Genomic DNA, 21,708 nt, shown 5'->3' on the forward strand with positions numbered 1-21,708 from the left:
TCTCATGCAGACCCAGAGCTTTCTGGAACTCAAGGTTCCTTTCCTTTCCTGAATGTCTTGCCACTCAATCCCTGTCTATCCTTCAAGGCCTATCTCAGTCTTCACCTCCTCCAGGGAGACCTCCCTGATTCCCCAGGAAGAAACAGGCTTTAACCTTTGGGCCCCATTTTGTGGCATGTGTGTTAACCTCGTCTTTATGGCCGAGATGGGAGGGCAGCCTAGGCCCTTGCTGACCCCCAAATTTTCACTTGTAATATCCACCCCACCTTCCTGCCTATTCCACACCTCACACCTGGCAATGTCAGACCCACAAGGAGGTGTTCCATAAACATTTAGTGAACCAAATTGAAATGAGCAAGTAAGTTTAACATGAACTAACACATTTTTTTCTTCATATGAACTTGGGTGCTGGACAGGTGGAGAAGCCTTTTGTTTTGCATGTGGAATATTTCAAGCATATTTTAAAATGTAGAAAGAATTAAAACAGTATATTCATCAGACAAATCTTAATTTCCCCCGTTTTGGCTGCAGATATTTTTATTTCAGAATAAAACACTACACAGCTGAGACGCTTCACGCATCACTCCCTATATCCCTTTCACCTCCCTCCCTGGGCGTAGACTGACTTTGGTATTTATCACGGACGTGTCTGTTTTAATGCTTTTACTACATCTGAATGTACCCATAAATAACATATTCATTATTCTGCATGTTTTAAAACTTTATATAAATTATATCATATGGTATGTATGTAGCCCTCTGCAACGTGCCTTTTTCACTCAGTGTTATATATTTGACACTCATCTGACTGGACATGTATAGCACTAGTTTGTTCCTTTTAACTGCTATGGAGATCCCATTGTATAAATATATTAGAGTTTATTCATTTCCCTCTTGAGGGACCTCTAGGTTACTTGCAGCTTTTCACCATTACAAACAGTGATGCACGGATGCACATGTTGGAGAGGTTCTCTGGAGTAGAGTTTTTCAAATCATAGGTTGTAACCCAGAAGAAAGTCATGAAATCAATACAAAGGGTCACAACTACCATTTAACAAGTTAACTAGAAGAGATTTAAAAATATCAGTGTGTGCGTGTGTATGTGCTGGGACACAACAGGTTGTGGTAGAAAAAAAAAGCTTGAGAAACGTGGTATGATGGGTTGGCTTTAGTTTTATTTTAAATTACCAAATTGTTCCCTGAAATGGTGCTGCCAATTCACACACTCACCAGCAGCATATGTGTCCACATTTGCGTGTATCCCTAACACTTGGTATTATCAAAAATTGATTTTCCCCAATTTGTTGGGTGTGACAAGGCAGCATCTTTTAGTTTTAATTTGCATTTCCTTGATTACCAGTGAGGTGAACATCTTTTCATATATTTATTGCCCATCAAAATATCCTTCTCCTGTGAAGTGCACGTTTATATTATTGCCAGTGTTTGAATGGTTGTTCTTACTGATTTGTAGGATTAAAAAAAATATTCTGGATACTAATCCTTTATGGATGACATGTGCTGTGAATGTCTTCTCCCAGGCTATACCTTGCCTTTTCACTTTGTTTTGCCAGCTCTGATATCCTGATTCACAAAGAGGCAAAAGGGAACCCATATCAGAGAGGGCAACTCTAGGGCAGGGTGAAAGCTTGGGTCTTTCTGCATCTCCAGAGCCCTGAATAAAGCAGGCCCCTAATAAATGATTGATGACCGTAATATAACTGACTAGATAATTCTATCAGATTCATCTAGCACAGTGCTGGACTTACAACAAGGGTTCTGTGGAGACTTAGTGAATTGAGTCATGGTTTTGCTATACTATAAGAAAAGTCTCAATGTACAGGCAGAGAAATCAGAAAGAGAGCATCTTCACCGCAAAAAGAGCATTGGCTTGGGACTTCCCTGGTGGCGCAGTGGTTAAGAATCTGCCTGCCAATGCAGAGGACACGGGTTTGAGCCCTGGTCCAGGAAGATCCCACATGCACAGAGCAACTAAGCCCGTGTGCCACAACTACTGAGCCTGCACTCTAGAGCCTGCGAGCCACAATTACTGAGCCCACATGCCACAACTACTGAAGCCCACACGCCTAGAGCCCGTGCTCCGCAGCAAAGAGAAGCCACTGCAATGAGAAGCCTGCGCACTGCAACGAAGAGTAGCCCCAGCTCGCAGCAACTAGAGAAAGCCTGTGCACAGCAACGAAGACCCAACGCAGCTAAAACTAAATAAATAAATTTACTTAAAAAAAAAAAAGAGCGTTGGCTTTATGGAAGGATTTCCCATGGATGCCTATAAAGTATGAGCTCATTTAACTCAGAATTCAACTTATGCTCAGTGTTCCAGGAAGCAAACTTGGGTCTCCAACAGGTGACCCCAAGCATCTTGACTCCTGTCACCCCTGTGAGCTCACAATGGCACAGTGATTCTTCATATTTTACAGACGGAACCATAAAAAGTAAATGTCTTACCCAGGCCAGTGAATGCTGGGGCCAGGGCAGAGCTGGATCCCACATCCCCTGACCTCCACCTGATAAAAGGTTGGGACCCAGAGCATGGGTATTTTGAAGCCAGAAGATCCTTAAACTCTCAAACGTAGGGGAATAATCTGGACCATCTTGGGAAAGAACTTATTACCTAACTCAAGCTGGTTGTAACTCCAAATATCTATCTATCTATCTATCTATCTATCTATCTATCTATCTCACTGAGATACATGAGAAGAGAAGAAGGACAAAAATCATATTCAGCAGGACCTCTGAAGAGAAACAGGAATGACAGCTTGCATCACTCAAAGGTTCACTTGCCTGGGCTGGGAGCTCCTTGGGGCAGAGGCAGGGTCTTACTCATCTCCACACGCCCAGGACCTAGAACTGTGTCTGGCACATGGAAGGGGCTCAAGAATTATCTGCTGAATGAATGGGTAGATGGATAGATGGATGAATGAATAAATGGAGGCATGTGTAGATGGATGGAGGAATGAATAGATGAATGGACAGATGGAATGATGGATAGACAGATGGACAAATTGATACATGGTTGGAGAGAGGCATGAATAGATGGGTGGAAAGATGGATATTCCTCAACTGAAAGAAGCCCTAGGGGAGAGTTTGGTCTTAATAGAACCCCTCAAGTAGGCAGCCAAACCTACAAATCCTATCTTGGCACTAAGAGCTGTTCACAAGGAAAAACGAGTGGCATTAAATGCAAGCAACAATTGCTTCTAATTGGGCTGAATTATTCTGGCCATATAGTAGACATATTTTTATAACTTTATTAATTATTCAATTGGAGGCCTATTACCCAGGCTGCCAGAACGGGCTTTCCTTATTAGAGGGTGACAGATTCCCCAGTTCTGCCACAGCCTTTGCTGCTGCAGCACTTTTGGGCAGTTGCCGCCTGCCTTGGGGCCCCACTGGTGTCTGAGACCTGGAGGATGGGAGGGCAAGGCTGCCCCTGAGAAGCAGGCTGGGGGTCAGAGGTCCTGGGAGCCAGTAAGGCTGTTCTAGGTGCTTCTCCTGGACGTCCCACTGGCTATCACATCTGCCTCCCCTGCTCTGGCCAGGAAGGCAGAGGGTATCAATATATCCAGCCTGGCCTCTGTGGGTCAGCCCCTGCCCAGATCCATTCACCAACTCTTAGTCACGGCGGTCTCTCCCCTGCCCCATCCCCCCATCCAATCTGCTTCCATGCAATGCCTAGATAGCCTGTTTCAGTTGTCTCAAGTCAGGGACAGGGGAAGGAGAGCACGGCCCAGCTGGCCTGGAGGGACTAGCCGGGACTGGAGGGGCAGGTCAGAGCCTCCAGCATGCCCTCTGTTCCCTTACCAGACCTGGTCACAGGTTAGTTAAGAAAGAGTTTAAAAGTTGCTCCACCACTCCACAATGCAGACTCTGTTGATGCAAAATGAGCCTTCAGGGGCTCCCCATGGTCCATGGACTCGTGTCCAAGCTCATCGGGCTGCTGATAAGGGCACCACACCACCTGGCTTGGCCTCCGGGTGCAGCCTGGCTCCCACTCTCCGTACTAGGCACCCTCTGCTTTAGCCACACGGACTTGCTCACTATTCAGTACCCTTGTTTCTGGGGGTCTGTGCCTGGAATGCCCTCTCTTTCCATACTGGACTATTGAAACTTCAAATCTCATCCTTCTTTGAGCTCTGGTTCCACGGCCTTCTTGGCATTTTTCCCACTTTTCCAGCTAGCTGTGATCTCTGCTTCCTCTGAAGGACCAATCCAACTCCTGGTCTCCCATTGCAATCCTTGGGGGCACGTGCCTGAGCAGCACGGATAGGTGAGAAGATTTGGAAGATCAAGGGACATGGCTTTGAATTCTCCCAAACATCCAACCCAGAGCCCCACCCTTCCTTGGTGCAAGTACCTCCACTAGAGCATCATCTAAAAGAACGAAAACACGACAAAATGGGAGAGCAAATCCACTGGATCTCACTCAGCACGGTGCTGAGGGCCCACCGGTAACTGCAGTGTGCCGGGCCCCGGGGTCATGGTGACAAGGAAGACCTGGACCCTGCCACAGAGAGGTCTCAGGGGCTGGGGGCTGGGAGGATAGCAAACACGCAATCAAACAATGAACGTCTAGGGTGGCGCGGACCACGCTAGCCATACATATGCAGTCGAGTACATATACTTCCTGTGGGAATCAGGAAGTGCCATAGCGGAGGCGGCATCTGAACTGGGCTTTGAAGGCAGAAGAGCAATGGGTCAGTGGATAAAGGAAAGCTGAGAGAGGGGAAAGGGGAGGGCGGGTGGGGGAGATAAAGCTGAAAGCTTGTCAGGCATCAGACCCAGAGGGGCCTTGAAGGCCTGGCCAAGGAGTTGGGCGCTTCCTGGCAGGCAGAGGGGGGGAAGGAGGTGACACGGCCTGGGTTTGCATTTTAGCTGCCTCCCCACCTCCAAAGCGTGGGAGGGACTGGAGAGGGAAGGCAGAGAGCCCTGGAAAGAAGCGTTAACCAGAATCATGAGTGTGGTCTCCAGAGACTGACTGCCTGGGTTTGAATCCTGGCTCTGCCACTTACTCGCTGTGTGCCTCTGGGCCAGGTACTTAACCTCCCTGAGCCTCAGTTTCCTCATCTGAAAGATGGAAATAGTAATCATAAATAATAACGAATAGGACGGTGTGTGTAGTAAGTGCTGGATAGAAGTTAGGAGAGAATCTAAGCAGGAGCACAGCCCAGACCTCTCTCCCGTTCAGCCTCAAAAGCTATCTCCTCTACACCTCCGAATTCCGGTAGAAATATGCCCGAGCGAAGAGAGCACACACTTAGGAGCAGCTGGGTGACCTCAGAGAATGGTTAACCCTCTCTGGACCTCGGCTTCCTCCATCGCAAAACAGGGGTCATAATCCCCACTTCACGGGGTGGAGGGAGGAGGAAATGAGGTCATCGTGTCCATCCCCAGCGTGGTGCCCGGCACACAGCAGTTCTGGGCTGACTGGGAGGAACTCGAAGTCCTTGGGGGCAGGGGTCTCAGAGAGCGGGACCTGCCATCAGCCAGCCCTCTGGCTCCAAAGAAGATGCACCCCCTCCCTCCCCGTCCCTGTCAGAGTGCCAGGCCTTTCCTCCAGGCTGGTGGGCGCGGCTGGGAGCAGTTTGTGCTTCCCTTCCCCCCAGGAACTGTATTTCCCATGGAGACCCAGCCCACATGCCCAGCCTGGAAGCGCAGGCCATGTGTGTACGCGTGCACGTGCGTGTGTATCATGGGGAGTGTTGCACAGCGTCCTTTTCATGCCCAAGCGGGGTCCGGAGGGGCGGCAGCGCTGCCTGCCAGGACCGCACGATGGTGCCAGCTTGGCTGCTGCCCCTCTGTTCTGCTTTTGTCACGTTCTAGGCAGGTTCTCCCACCCTCCTCCCTCCCAGTCCTTGAGACTCACTGCATGTCATTTATTTATTCATTTTGTTCTCAGGGAGCCAGATGGCCAGAGCTGGGTTAGGCAGAATGTACCTCCCTCCTCCCCACTACAACAGCACCCCCTGAACACGCAGCTCACACACGGACTCTAGGCTATCCAGCCTCTGGCTTTTACAGGTACAATAAAGGCCACGTGTGCCAGGGCTTTGCCTGACCCCTGACCCTGCTCAGATGGGACTGGTCCCATTATCTCCCCTGGTCTGACAGGCAGATGGAGAAGGGGTGACACCCTGAGAGGCTGCCCTCTCTCAAGCAGTGGGAGAAGCAGTGGCCCCACGTCCCCTTCTGTCCCATGACCTGCCTCCCTTTGACCTGGGAAGGGGGCTCTCAGCAGGTCTCCCCTCCTTTCCTGGTGGGCGTCACAGGAGAACGCCCCGGTCCAAGGGTGGAAGGAGGGTGGTCTGGGGTCTCCACCGGCTGCCCCCTACCCAGCCTCATCCTCACACTGGTCCGGGCCCCCATGAGGGCAGGGCACCCCTGGCATCTGCTCCCTCTCATTTCCCATGTCTCCTGGGAGGCACTTTTGGAAGAAACAAACTCTGGAAGCGGGGGAAACAAACCTCTTCACCGGCTTCCAGAGCATAGCCAAGGCTGGGACGTCTCAACAAGAGGGAGGCAGGGGCTGGGGGGAGGCGAGAGTCGAGGACAGAGAGATAGAGAGGCCAGCGGATCTACCTTGGTGCTGCCCTTCCCCTGCAGCCCCCAGCCCCCAGGACACGGGACGGGGCTGGGTTTACGTCTCTTAACCCTCCTCAAGGTCTTTTCAGCCTCTATCACAGGCTGCTCACAACTGAGTTGGCGCTCACACTTCTCACCTTGCCCCCTACCCCAGCACAGCCTGTGGAAAGTCTGACAGACCCAGCTATGATGCTCACCAGCTGTGGCGCCTTGGGCCATCACTTAACCTCTCTGTGCCTCAGTTTCTTCCTCTAAAATGGGTATAGCACACATTTGGTTCCTTCCTTCCTCCCACGATGGCTTTCCTGAGCCAGCCAGGTCCCCCTCCCATCAAAGCCAGAGCCTTCTCTCTACCGACACCTTCTCCTCCCTCTTATCTGTACTGGTCGCTCTGGCTTCTGTTCGAAGGTCCCCAAGGATGGGGGCCACGCCCTCCTCATTCCTAATGCCCCCCCCTTCAGCCCTGGACCCCCAGCAGCGTGGGCCTCTGCGCAGTGCTCAATAAATGCACCTTAAATGGAATTCAAGGGACAGAGAACGCAGAGCCAGTGGAACTGCTAGCCCTGGCTACTGAATACTTTTTTGTTCAAAATTAGAATTCTGGGGTGAAGAGCAGCTCCTCTTCCGCACAGACCTTGAAAAAGCATTTGCTGCCGTGTCCACAGCCCCCTTGTGTCCCCGTCACGGTGACTGTGCCCCAGCGTGCGCGCTGACACGGAGCACCCCCATCCCGGGGAGGTGCACCAGATGCCGGCAGGAGGCAGCCCAGGTGGTTCTGCGAGGGCCACGGGCTGGGCAGAGCAGCACGCGAGGAACAGCAAGTGCGATTGCTTTGTGGCGATTCATCTGAAGTTGCTTTAACCTTGACAGCCGCCTTGGTGTAGTGAGCCAACCACGAGTGAGCTGCGGCCTCCGGGTTGGCAGGATGCCCCTCCGCGCCTCCTCCCAGATGAGGCAGCCAAGGCTCCCCAGGAGTCCCCACCTGGGGGAGGCAAGGGTGTGAGTCACTGTCCCCACCCATGGCTGTCCCGCCCCACCCCTTTTTCAGGTCCTGGAAAGAAGAGAGAATCACAGGAGGGCTGTGCGTGGGAGGGAGTGGGGTGGTGGGGAGAGCAGACTCCCTCCCCCAGAGGTCAGCGTCAGGAAGGTCACGAGGGCCCTTGATTAAGTGAGATGATGCTGGATTTTAGCTTTCCAGAAACATGGCATCGTGGGATTTTAGACCTGGAATATCCACGCTGACCTTCCCATTTTATAGATGAGAAACCTGAGGCTCAGAGAGAGGGAAGGGCTTAGCTAGGGTCACCCAGGCAGAGGTGGGCCCCGAAGCTGGCTTCATCCCTTCAGAGGCAGCATGGAGCTGTGGGAAGAACACAAGTGCTGGGTTCTGATCCCAGAGCTGATGCTTGTTAGCTGAGTGAATAGCAGGAGTTACCCTACTTCCCTGAGCTTCGATTTCTTCATTTGAGAAATGGAGGTAACACACATGGCAGGCTGCTGGCAGAGTAAAAGGATCATCTATGTGAAGCATCTGTACATGGTAGGAGCAGGAATCTGTATTCACCTTCCTCCTCAGACCGTGTGGCCCCCTCTTGTTCCTCTCTGACCCTCTCTCGTAAGCTCTCCTTACTCAGGCTCGGTCTTGTGCTCTCTTGCTGGGAAGGAGCCCCAAAGACTTGGCAATGGCCCTTCCCAGCAGACCAGTGTGGCCAAGTCCACTGACTCCCCACCCGGCCTTGCCCATCTCCTTTTGGACCCCTTCATCTGCCCCAGGACAGAGGTAGGAGCCCTGGCCCACACCCTATACCTCTGCTTTGCCCCTACGTCCTTTGCCTCCAGACTGTCACGTCTCCATGTCTGTCGGTGAGAAGTGTGCCCAGGGGTCCCTGAGAATGGGACCCTCCCCCTAATGTACTTTTAAGCCAGGCAGACGGCAGGGTCGACCCCTCTGGAAATCACTGACCTCAGTGCTCTGGCCTGAACTGGAGTCATGAGTCTGGCCTTTGAACCTGGGCAGAGAAGGATTCAGGAGGGTCCAAATCTTTAGGTCACCTGCACCGAGGCTGTCGAATAACTTGACCCATTTGCTTTGGTGTAATGAGACCCATCTGCCTCTAAGACAACTCCAGCCTTTAACTCCCAGAGCAGCTGGCGAGAGACAAAAGGCATGGGAGTCAGGACACCCAGGATCAAGTTACAGCTCTGCCACTACCTCCCTGGGTAACCTCAGGCAAGTAGTTTCCTTTCTCTGGGCCTCAGTTTGCCCATTTATAAAATGAAAGAAGTAGATCAGACAATTTCTGAGGTCCCTCCCAGCTCCTGCTTCAAGGGTTTCAAGTTAAATCATGAGCTCTCCATGACCAGAAATTAGGTCCTGGGATCCAGACTATACTTCCTAGCACTCCATTCCAGGACTATGTGGACATATGCTTTCATATATGTGAAGAGAGCCGCAGGAAAACAGGATGCCCAAGCCCCAGCAATATGGGGGTCATATGACTCCCAGCCTGGTAGGACAGCACTGAGCATTGTGGAAGGACACAGAGACCCTGAGACCCCCCCAAGACGAGGTATTGTGGGCTGGTCAGAGCTCTTATGCCATTCCAGAGCCTAGGAGCACAGAGGTGGACTCTGGGGATATTGCAGACAGCCCAGCACTCTGGAAGGAAGAGTCCCCAAGAATGCGGTAGGAAAAGGGCTTGAAACGATGATCCCTTTATAAACCATCTTGTAAACAGTCATCAGCCCTGAGAGATCTAAATCAGGTTATGGTCTTTCTGCCTTTCTCACTGCTTCTCAATATTCACACCTAAAATAACCTTGTCTCCAGGGATCCTAGCAGCATGGCCCCAAAAGGTCCACCAAAGGCTCATGTGAGCACATTTTTTGTTTTTTTTTTAAATAAATGCCAATTCTGCATTCAATTCTATAACAAGTCTGTATCTTTTTTTTTTTTTTTTTTTTTTTTGTGGTACCAGGGCCTCTCACTGTTGTGGCCTCTCCCGTTGTGGAGCACAGGCTCCGGACGCGCAGGCTCAGCGGCCATGGCTCACGGGCCCAGCCGCGGAGCGGCATGCGGGATCTTCCCAGACGGGGCACGAACCCATGTCCCCTGCATTGGCAGGTGGATTCTTAACCACTGCGCCACCAGGGAAGCCCTCTGTATTTGTTTTAATCTAAGGAGCAAAGTTTAAATCACTTCTCAGGTAACTAATGTGCCATTACATGGTGCAAAATTTTAACTCTATAGCTTCACGAATCATTAGCAAAAGTCTTCCCAACAAATGGTGCTGGGAAAACTTGATATCCACATGCAGAAAAACTGAAGTTGGACTCCAACCTTATACTATATGCAAAAATTAACTCAAAATGGATCAAAGGGTTTCCCTGGTGGCGCAATGGTTGAGAGTCCGCCTGCCGATGCAGGGAACACGGGTTCGTGCCCCGGTCTGGGAAGATCCCACATGCCGCGGAGCGGCTGGGCCCGTGAGCCATGGCCGTTGAGCCTGCGCGTCCGGAGCCTGTGCTCCACAACGGGAGAGGCCACAACAGTGAGAGGCCCACATACCGCAAAAAAAAAAAAAAAAAAAAAAAAGGATCAAAAACCTAATTCCATGAGCTAAAACTATAAGATTTTTAGACAAAAACATAGGGGGAAAGCTTCATGACACTGGATTTGGCAATAATTTCTTGGATATGACACCAAAGGCACAGGCAACAAAAAATAGATAAAGTGGATTTCATTAAAATTTAAAAGTTTTGTGCATCAAAGGACACTTAACAGAGTGAAAAGGCAACCCACGGTATAGGAGAAAATGTTTTCAAATCACATATCTGATAAGGGATTAACACCCAGAAAATATAAAGAACACCTACAATTTAGCACCAACAACAAGACAGCCCAGTTGAAAAAAAAATGGACAGATGACTCGAATGGACATTTCTCCAAAGGAGATACACAAATGGTCACTAAAGCACATGAAAGGAGACTCAACATCGCTAATGATTAGGGAAAAGCAAACCAAAACCACAATGAGATGCCACTTCACACCTATTAGGATGACAATTATAAAAAATAAACATAGAAACTAACAAGCATTGACAAGGATGAAGAGAAATTTGAACCCTGTGCCTTGCTGATAGGAATGTAAAATGATGTAGACTCTGTGGAAAACGGTATGGTGATTCCTCAAAAAATTAAACATAGAATTACCACATGCTCCAGAAATCCACTTCTGGATATACATGCAAAAGAAGTGAAAGCGGGAATTTGAAGAGATATTTGTGCACCCATGTTCATAGCAGCATTATTCACAGTAGTCGAGGTAGAAGCAACCCAAGTGTCCGTTGATGGGTGAATGGGTAAACAAAATATAGTATAATATGTACATACAATGGAATATTATTCAGCTTCAGAAAGCAAGGAAGTTCTGACACATGCCACAATATGGATGAAACTTGAAGACATTATGCTAAGTGAAATAAGCCAGTCACAAAAGGACAGATGTTGTATGATCCCTCTTATATGTGGTACCTAGAGTAGTCAAATTTTTAGAGACAGAAACTACAACGGTGGTTGCGGGAGTGGGAAATGGGGAGTTAATGTTTAATGGGTATAGAGTTTCGGTTGGGGAAGATGAAGAAGCACTGGACATGGATGATAATGACGGTCGCCGCACAGCAGTGTGAATGTCCTTACTGCCACAGAACTGTACACTTTAAATTTTCTGTTACGTATGTTTTCACACACACACACACACACACACACACACACACCACAAATCTCTAGCAAACATATATCATGGTTTGAAAAGGACTGACCTAGACGGTCCCTGGCTAGTTTAGGAGTATAAGCATATTTCTGAGCTGGTAAATGTTTTATTTTAATCTGCAAGGATAGCTGAAAGCCAAGTCAGCCAGGGGTCCCACACACCATTCAAGATAAGGACACATTTGACTGGGCAGAAGCTACTCTTGGTAGTGGCCCAAATTGGTTCCTGCTGCATTCATTACTCAGGCCTGCTCTGCAGTCCTGTCTTGTGCTGAGCATCAGGCCTGGAGGGCTGGGGTGTGGGTAGGGGGGACAGTGTCAACAAATAGTAAGAGGCTGTGGAGCGGACTTTTACTCTCCCACACTCTGTTCGCATGGATAAAACCAGTTCAGTGGAATCTCTATGGAGAATGGGAGGGATTCTCTCCATGCCTACCCCAGCTCTCGGGGGAGGCCTGAGACCAAAACCAAAATGCCATTCTATAGGCCAGAACCCAAACTGCAAATCACCATGGGAGGGAGGCAGAGGACCAGAGAAGCGGGACCCAAGAACTACAGTAATTAAATAATACAATGAAGGCTGAAATTTCCAAGTTGATTCTTGGGTATCATTTATAAAAGTTAACAGGGCATATTTAATTTAGGAATTGGCTCACGTCCTTCTCCTTAGAGCTGAAACCTCATAAATGAAATACACTGGACCATTGCCCAGTGTGGAAATAAAACTTATGAATAATGTTTCTATCTCAATCATTGTCAGTGCTTTACTATTCCTAATTACTTTAAAAAGCTAGATATTCAGTATAGCAAAACTTTTTTTTCTTTTCATCTCCACTTGTGAGATTAGTGCAGTTGAATAAGAGTCACTCTGTCGTCTTTATTCAGTATAAACTGACATTTCATCCTTTTACTCTTCATTATTATACAAGATGGGGGTTTATGACCAAGCATGCAGCCACTCCATTTCCCCATATTGGTCCATCTAATATCTTGGCATTATCCACGATAGCTGACATGTCTACCCACCAGGCAAATCAGCATCACCTCACTTCCTTTATGGAGCAGAAAGAAATTCGTCCAGGCCTTCAAGAAATTAGGCTACGGGGTTATAAGTCTATAAAATAATGAAAAGTTTCCCACCCCAGCCTACTATTGGATTTGTCCCCTTCATGTCTATCAAAGTCATAAATCCCTTGGCAGCCACAAAGGGCAGGGCAGGGGCAGGCAGTAGGATGATGGATCTTTATAATCCTCCCTGCCACTTCCAGGAACTTATCCTAAGAAGAAACTGGGACATGTGCGCAAAGACACATGCACGAGAAGAATCACTGCAGCATTTTTACACAGGACCACAATCCCTTATTCACATGTCAACAACCCAAAAATCTCTAGAGTCCAAAGGAATTATTTTTTAATTTTCCAAAATTCATTTAGAGGCAAAATCTTTGTGGAACTGATTTGTGGTTAAGTATCTTCTATATATCACTAGATGTGATCAGTTATATGTCACTTCAGAAATATTACTATGTTTCATCCCAAGGTGCTGACCAAACCCCACTGGAGGCATATGTCACATATGATATAGTCACCATATACCTTCCTGAACTCTGAAAAAACCTAAATTTTGAAACCAACAGGCCACAAGGATTTTTGATAAAGGACAGTGGGCCTAATAGAGTGAAAAATCAGAAACAGCCTAAAAGTCCATCAGCAAGAGACTGGTTAAACACTTTTAGTAATCCATAGAATGTAATTCTATAAGGCCATTAAAATTTTTAAGGGAGATTCATGTTTATTGACAAGGAAACGAGTGTATGACATACAGTTGAATTAAAAAAACAAGTTACAGAATAGCACATACATTTGATCTAAGTAATAGAAGTTGTGTCCAGATCTAACTCTAAGAACAAATGTGTCGAGAAATAAGGAAAGGCAAGCACCCAAATGCCAGAATTGGTTATCGCTGGGTGTGTGGGTTTAACTTTTTGTCTATATTTCTGGTGCAGTTTGAACTTCCTTTATAACATGAACAGGTACGATTTTAGAATCAGAAGAAAACACCAACAAGAATGATGCTTTTGACTAAACAAAAATCCAAGCTTCCCTGCAAGGATGTCACATGTCTAGACATGCAAATGACAGATCCCATTCAGAAATCTCCAGAGATATACATTGTGCTCATCAGCATACCCATCTCCATGGACACAGGCCCCACAGAGTACACGCAGGCAGACAGGGGTCCAATGGCACAATAGCAAACAGTGTCAAATTGCTTGGAGTAAACATAATCACAATTTGTGTCCCATGGCTGATTCATCTGTGTCCATGACAATGTCTCAGGGCCACATCTTTCAATCAGATCCTTCCTTCCCCTGTGAGCAACTAGGTTTTCTCATCAAAAGCTATTTCAACCTCAGGTTGTATTAACAGAGGTTGAGCATTCAGAAGGAAGGAGAACATAATAATTATGTGTTCAGGCTTAGGACCTAGGTTTTCACTTGATCAACAGTCCCAGTTTCATCATTTACTACCTGTGGGCCTTTTGGAAGTTCTTTAACCCCTCTGTGCTTCAACTTTCTCACCTGTAAAATGGGGCTAATTCCCACATCATAGGGTTGTTGTGAAGAGTAAATGAGAAGATGAATAAAGTCCTAGTGCACAGGAAAATTCAATAGAGAGTACTTAGCTCTATTGTTATTTTTCCATACATGCCTGCATCTGTGGTCAGATCTAGGAATGATCGTTTAAAAGGAACAAAGGCCATAGCCAATGGAGAGAAACTAGATGGGGAAGGCAGTTCAGACCATGTCATGTGAAAAACAAAGGAGCCTGGAGAATAAAAATTGAGTGGGGGGGAAGTGATCATTGTCTTCTAATACCTGAAGGCCTGACCCCATGGAAGGGGACTCTGGTTTCTTCTGTGCAGTCTCAATGGCTATTATCAACTGCTCTAAGATGATCTTCTTCCCACACACAGTCTGTGGCCTTGTTCACTGAGCTCCTTGGGAGAAAGTTCAGACATGGCAAGGAGGGCCATAGAGATCCATCACCCAGCCCTGGCCTTAAGCTAGAGACAGATGATTTTGAGGATGAGAATCTATGAATTCCCTTCATTCAATGCTGCCGCCTCTCAAAAGAGGGTTGGAACTTATCTTTTAGGACTTTCTGAGGGTTTAGTAGTACATGCCCATGAGTAGATGCAGAGCTGGTGATTCTTCAACCCATGAGGGTGGATTTATTGAAGAAGAAACACTGTGGGTTGCTCAGCACCAAGTCTGATGACTGAATTGGGAGTGGAAATTGGGCAGCCCGGTTTTATACTGTAAAGTTACAAGACTATGTGCTTGGTAAACACACTCCAGGGGCAAGATTTACTCTATACTCCCTACTCCCATTGATCAAGGGCCGCCTCCCTTCCACTTCTTTCACTAGACCGGAAGGAAACCCTGAGAGACAGACTCTGTCTGAAAAACCCTCCAGGCCCCCCAGTCATCACAGTCCAGAAACAGTGAGCACCAAACACACTTGCACTGGTTGGTGGTTTATATGCACTCAGGACTCCTGGGACTCAGGTTGTATTTCAACCTCCAACAGACTGAGCTTGACATTACAATCTGGCAACAGCAAGCAGACCTGTCCCAGCAGCGTTCACAGAATCCAAGTTAGATAGTTCCCCATTAAAGATTCATTGTAGGCAAAGTCACACAAAACAAAACACAGACAAGGTGGGGAAAAGCTCTCAAACATTTCGGCCAGCATGTTTCCTGGAGTTCACAGAAAGACTGCTTGAACACATTCCTTTAACTCACGTGTTCCTCGGGTGTACTTTTCATTGTCTGGAGGAGTCCCTGCCCTGTTGCTCAGTGTGACTTACCTCAAAGCAGGGAAACAGGTGGAAGCAGGAGGCTACCACAGTCACTGGAGGTCCCAACACATTGGAGAGAGTCTCTGGAGCACCCCAAACAGATCCTGGTCTCCCCAAGCCAGGTAACCACCCAGGCCCAAACAAAACCACATCCAATAGCTTGCTTTGGCTGGTATGTTCCCATGTACTGGGTAGACAAAGAGGCTCCAGTCAAGGCCTTTGGAAAAAAAGGACCATAACTAGAAGTTTCCACCCCAGCAGAGACTGGAAAAGGGCAAGAGCCCCACATTGGGCCAATGTGGACCCACCATTCCTTCTCCATGTTGTTATGGCCATTGCAGTCACTATGGGATGGGGAACAGGGAGGTGGCTCCCAAAGATGGGTCAATGATGGGGGTTAGACCCCTACTGGATCAGCTTAGCTATGTTACCTACTCAAGTCACACACAAAAAGATACTATCCCAGCTCAAAGCAGGAAGAAAATTGGGCTTTAACATTAATCAAGGTCTCCTTGGAAATCTAATAAGACCATGACATTAACCAACCATTGATTGCAAAATGTGCCACTGGAAAGAGGCTCATCTGTGAGTATTTAAGGGAAATGAGCCAAAGGAGAAGGATTTGCCTTCAGCTGGGCTCCTGGCAGAGAATTCCCCGAGGAGCTGCCAGTGTACCCTGCCCACTCGGTGGCCAGCCCCACAGGAGAGATGATGCCCGTGCTGCTATGAGTCACTCTGTCAGTCCCAAGAACATCTGTCTCACTCATGCTCACCAGAGAGCCTTCCCCAGGGAATGTGAACAGTCTACCCAGAGAGATGTAAGAACACAGTGATCAGTCCTACAAGCATCCCATTCTCCTACCTTGGGGGACACAGAGGCATCCCAGTACCCATCAGTCTCATAAATAAGTCCCCTGAGCCTCTGTGAGCACCCACTGAGCCTTTGCACCAGCAAAGCTGAAGACCAGGCCTTGACCACAGTGACCTCCTGGGTCTGCGCCCTTAGGTGGCATCTCAATTTCACTTCAAGCCTCAAAGACCTTATCCGGAGGTGTTTCATCAAAAGCCAGAGTCGTACAGATGACCCCACAATTCCCCATACACACGACATGCAATGCCCCTCCAGGCCGCCACAAACCATGACCCTCACACCCCTAGAACCCTCTGCCCCAAGTACCATCCGGTAGGTATGCTTCCTCCCCGCTGCCCACACTCGCTAGGTAGCCCAAGGCCAGGACAAAGAACTCAGCATCCACACGGCACGGCCCCTCCCCAGCCAGAGCCATGGCCCCGCTCAACTCCCAAAGACCTTAGACTCACCGCTGGAGCAGTCGGGCCCTCCCCAGCCGGGCTCACAGTGGCAGGTGTCCGGAGAAACACAGCGGCCGTGCACACACTCCTCTGTACACAGGGCTGCAGGGGATCAGAAGAGGGGGAGGAAGAACAGGAACAGAGAGTGAAAACCAACCATCTGGTCAAGGAGCACAATCCACTTTTGTAAAGACTCCCTGGGGCCCAGGGATGCTCAGAACGCATCACTGGTTTTCGGGAAAATCAAGCTGCTCCTGACCCGAGTTATTTAATTAACTCTGCAAAGGATTCAACAAGGGTGTGCTTCATCCCAGGCTTGTTTCCTAAAATGAAACCCAAGCCCACGAAATGGCAGCCTTGGTGGCTTTTCAAGAATACTTCCTCCAAGGTGGAACACTTGGAGACGTTCCACAAAGCCCAGTCCCTACATGCTCACTCCTGCTCTCTTTCCCCATCAGCTCAGAAAATGACCTATCTTTTGGCTTCCCCAATTTCTTTCTGAAAAGGCCCCCAAATTTATCAGGTTGCCTGAAAAGAATCCATTCCTCTCTTGTTTTCCTCACCTTCTTGCCCTCCTTCCCAAATGTCCCTATTTTGGGGCTCTCAAATGTCAGCAAATCTGCAAAGTACACAAATGCTGAGGAAAAAGCAACAGCTAATTATAAGAAAGTAATTAAGAGAGACAGCCACGACGATGATAATTGTAATTAGAAAGCGCCTGGCAATTTCTTATCACACAGTCAAATGCTACAGCCTCCTGAGTTGGGAGGCAACAGCAGCGAAGTTTCCATCAACTACCCCAGTGCTGAGAAGGCTTACTGGCAGCAGTTTGAGGAAGGGAGATTATTTCTCTCTTCATTTGACATCCACATTTTCTCAAGGTCATCCATTGCTCCTGAGAGATCTGTCCCACCATCTAATCCATCAGTGAGGGATTACAGAAACCCCCTTTGCCACCCCTGCCAATTTTGTAAGCTTGGGAAATCAGCAGTTACCATCAACCCTGTCAATTGCTCAGAAGGGATCTAGATGAAGTGCTTTTTTTCTGACAAGCAACTAGGGACCTTCTCTCTGCCTGGAACTGGCCTGCACTGGGGGGACAGGTGGGCCCCAGTGGTGAGCTTGGAGGAGCTGCCACTGACTTCCTAACACCCACCCTGCTTCCATGTCCACCGCTTGGCCGAATGCCCAGCGAGAGGGCGCTGTCAGGGTAGACAACAGAGTTCATTTTATGGTGGGTGTGGGGACCTTGGGCCCCTCCCAAACACAGACACTGACCCTGAAGCTGTTGCCTTAGCTTTGTCTAGGCCTCCTGGCGAGGCAGGCCCCGAAGAGCCCTTTCAGATGCCCCACTGGTTAGTGGTCTGCAGACAGCCCATCCTCTGCAAGCCTGGGATGTGGTGTGTCTGGGGGGAGCCCTGGCCCTTGAGTCATTCTCATTTGTACAAGTGGCTTTTGGGCAGAGTTCTGGTTTGTGCTCAAGACTTTGACAGTCCCTCGCTTGGAGCTTTGGGGAGCAGCTGGGACCTACTAGCTAACCCACTTCTTACTGGGGAACCAGGCTGGACCCTGACCTCAGTGACCACCTCCACTTAGAGACACAATGAGCTGCTCACCCAGTTGCTAGCAAGACGCCCACCTGGTCATCCCTGCTGCCTGGCTTCCCCTGCTCCCATCAGACTTTCTAAACAAGCTCAAATGGGTCAATGTCCCCAGTGTACACTGGACACTAGGTATCCTTCCCCCGGCTCCCCAGCCCAGCCCTGGCCTCAGCTGCTCCCCCTTCCCTTAGGCTGAGGTCCCAGTATGCTCCACAGCTGGGCCGGTCCGCCTTCCAGCAGACCCTTCCATCAGCTTGTCAGGGGAGCCCAGACACCTCCAGCTGCTTTCTGACTGCAGAGAGCAGCACCTTGATCCCTGTGGACTCTGCTGGGGGGCGGCAAGGGCAGGCGGTGGACTGTGAAGCTGCCGCGTGTCAGGTCTGGAAGGCACCTAACAGAAAATCACGTCCAACTGCTTCATTTTATACATGGAGGAACTGAGGCCTGCGTGTTTGGGATCCTGTGAACAGCCTGTGGCCTCTGGCCAGAGAGGAGGGAGCTGCAGGAGGAAGATCCTGGAGACAGAGGCCTCCGAAGGCTGAGGGAGTTGAGAGGAGCCCAAGACACGGGGCCTTCCTGCCTCGCCCAGGCTGGACATCCTCCCCTGCCCAGAAGACTCAAACCAGAGGAACTGTGTCAACATGTCCTCTGCAGGCGTGGGTGCCCTGCAGGCTGGGGCTGGGCAGGGGCTTGGAGAAGATCAAGGGAGAAAAGACGAAGACCACCCGGTACTCTGGTCCTCTGCCCCTAGAGACCTAACTCCTGGCCTATGTCCTGCACCCTCTCCCTACCTGCAAGGGAGGTGCATTCAGGGGTTCTGAGCAAGCTCCACCCTCCCTCTTCCCTTGGCCTCTCCCCACAGCCCCAGGGACCCCTAGGACGGTCTGTTGAGCACCTCCCCCAGCTCAACCCTATATCCAGCACCCAGACTCCCGGTGACCCTACATGCAGAGTCCCTGGGCCTGACTCAGGGACGTGGTTGCTGTCCCCATGGTCCCTCCAGACCTCGTTGTACCCCTTCCCTCCTTATCACCCTGGTACTCTGGGCTATTTGCTTGTCAAAACCTCAGTCCATTCATATTTCATAGGTGTTGTTTAGACAGTGTTGTCTGAAGCATGAAATATCGAGGGCAAATGTCTGAGGCTCAGATGACCATATCTGGCAACTGGGCCACTGTGTGTTTGTGTACCTGGTGGGGAGGGGACAGCACAGGGGTGCTGAGAGCCAAGTCTCCTGAGGAGGAATGGAGGTGGGACCCATGATGCTCCATGGGGCAGGGGCGGCCGACTCCTACCCCAGGCTCTGCTGGAGCCCACAGTGGGCAGCCCCTCCACAGAGGGCTGGGGTATGCACAGCAGCCACTCCTATAGCGTGAGGTCCCCTAAGTTCTTTCTGACCCCAGTCCCTCGTGCCAGCCGACCCCCTAGGAGGGGCCGAGTTACGGCGGCCTCCCCGGCCTCCCCCTTCTTGGGCTCCTTGACACGGGGGTATTTTGTCGAACCCTTCTTCCCTCTGCTGCACACCCATGTGCGGTCGTGCGCAGGGAATCCGAGGCTGACTCTGCCTGAGGGCCAGGCCCTTTCCTGCCCCACTGAGAAATCTGAACCTCCGCCCATCAGCTTCCCCCAGCCACCGTCCTGCCTCAGTCCTGCTTCTAACGTCCAAGGCGCTAGAGGCACATTTAGCGAGAAGCAGCACGGCACAGTGGTTAAGAGCACAGACGGCACTCGGGGACCCGGGGCTGGATCCAGCGATGCCACTTAGCAGCTCCAGACTTCAGGCAAGTTACCGCCCTCTCTGTGTCAGTCCCCATCTGTTCAATGGGGGATGGCGGCGACAGGATGGGCCTCGGGCTGTGTGTGAGGATTCAATGAGTTGACAAAGTACTTAGAGCGGAGCCTGGGGTACAGTCAGTACTGAGTGAGTCTTGCTATTGTTATTGGTAGGGTGTCCTCAGACCTGAGGCAGGGTCCTGGCGATGCCTGAGCCTCCTTTTCCTCCACACACAGGCCGTCTCTCTCACTTCTGCCCTCCACTGAAGTCGTAGACACATGGGCAGGGCTGTAGGGACTTAGTTGGGGATGGTATGCTGGAGAGCAGTCCCATCTCCACCCTTGGTGGAATGGCCAGCATGGTAGAGAAGGTGATGACCTATATTTAAACTCCCTATCTGCCATTTGCAGTTACAATTATAGGACAATAAGCAAATGATTTAACCTCTGTGCCTCAATTTCTTCATCTGTAAAGTGGGCACAATAATAGAACCTACGTCATGGGCTGCTGCAAAGATTTAATGAAGTAATACATGTTGAGTGCTTGGCCCACAGTAAATGCTCCATAAGCAGGAGCTGCTATCATTACTTCTCTTTCTCACACACACACACACATGCACACACGCCATGGGGTCTGGACAGATATCTAAGGCAGCTGACGGCAGTTACCAGTTATCACCACTTCCTGTGCGCTACCAGGTTCTGAGCACCCACTATGTGCCAGGCCTCGGGGCTTTCACACGTGCTACCTCAACCCCTGTCATAGGCCATCGCAGCATACCTTGAGGGAGTTACCTATGTCAGCACTTGTCTCTCTTTTGCCGATCTCCAGCCCCCGGGAGACAGAGGTCACTCCTATTTGGCCTTTTAAAGCCCTTCTGCTGCCTGGTACACAGTAGGTGCTCAGTGTTTGCGGGTCCCAAGGAGGAGAGCACCAAAGCACGTGTGGGGAGGGCGTGGTGGCCTTTGGCTTCAGAGCTCAGTCACAGGGAAGTCGCCAAATCTCTAAACCCTGCCCCTTGGCTCAGGTTACTTCTGGGCCTGTGGGACCAGGGTGATGGGCCGTCTCGAGGGATGGTGGTGGGCATGTAGAATGAGCCCAGCCGTGGGTGTGAGGAGATCTGGGTTTGCATCTATCAGCATCCATCTCAATGATATCAAGCAACTCACTTTCCTCTCCAGGCCCTGCAACTTCACCTGGAACTCAGATGAGACCAGATGAGGCTTAAAGTCCCCCTCAGCTAAGAATCACGGGGAGCTGGCATCCGCCCACCTCTTCCAGGAAAGGCCTGGACAGCTGCCAGTGCTCTAGGCCCACTTCCTGGCCCCCAAGTCCCATCCCCTTCCTATGGCCTAGTAAACCTCTACTCTTGACCTCACAGGGACCCCTGGTTTCTGTCCTCCATTTCTTTGGAAAAGGCACTGGATTAAGAGCCAGGAGACCCAGTGTGAGTTCAGGCTCTGAGCTCCCTGACACATGAGTCTGGGCAGGTGGCTTCCCCAACTCTCTCATCTATAAAATAAGAGCATTAGAGCACATCATCCTTGAAGGTTCCTTCTACTGCTGCCACCCCCTTGACGCTCTGTCTCCACCATATCACAGCAGCTGGAAATGCTTCTCCTGCGCTCACCAGCCCCGGGTCACCTGGGTCAGCAAGACCAGGCACAGACTCTATCACCAGCTCCACCAAGAAGCTCGGAGGGCTGCAGCCACCCCAGTCTGAACATTTATGGAAGGTGAAATATTTTCCCACCAGAACTTCCCTACCCACACGAGGTTCCTCCTGACT

General features: G+C 49.9%; 1 protein-coding gene across 3 annotated transcripts in view; it reads right to left on the bottom strand.

Moving 5' to 3' along the window:
• Positions 1-21,708, bottom strand: part of MEGF11 (multiple EGF like domains 11) — a gene marked incomplete at both ends in the record, with an annotated part of 235,809 nt that overhangs the window by 172,658 nt on the left and 41,443 nt on the right. For all 3 annotated transcript variants that reach the window (XM_079701406.1, XM_079701405.1, XM_079701407.1), the window contains one exon: positions 16,554-16,646. In XM_079701406.1, coding sequence (XP_079557532.1) covers positions 16,554-16,646 — 93 coding nt within the window. The remainder of the gene's footprint in view (positions 1-16,553; positions 16,647-21,708) is intronic.

Source organism: Hyperoodon ampullatus, assembly GCF_949752795.1.
Source record: "Hyperoodon ampullatus genome assembly, chromosome: 3".
Taxonomy (NCBI): domain Eukaryota; kingdom Metazoa; phylum Chordata; class Mammalia; order Artiodactyla; family Ziphiidae; genus Hyperoodon; species Hyperoodon ampullatus.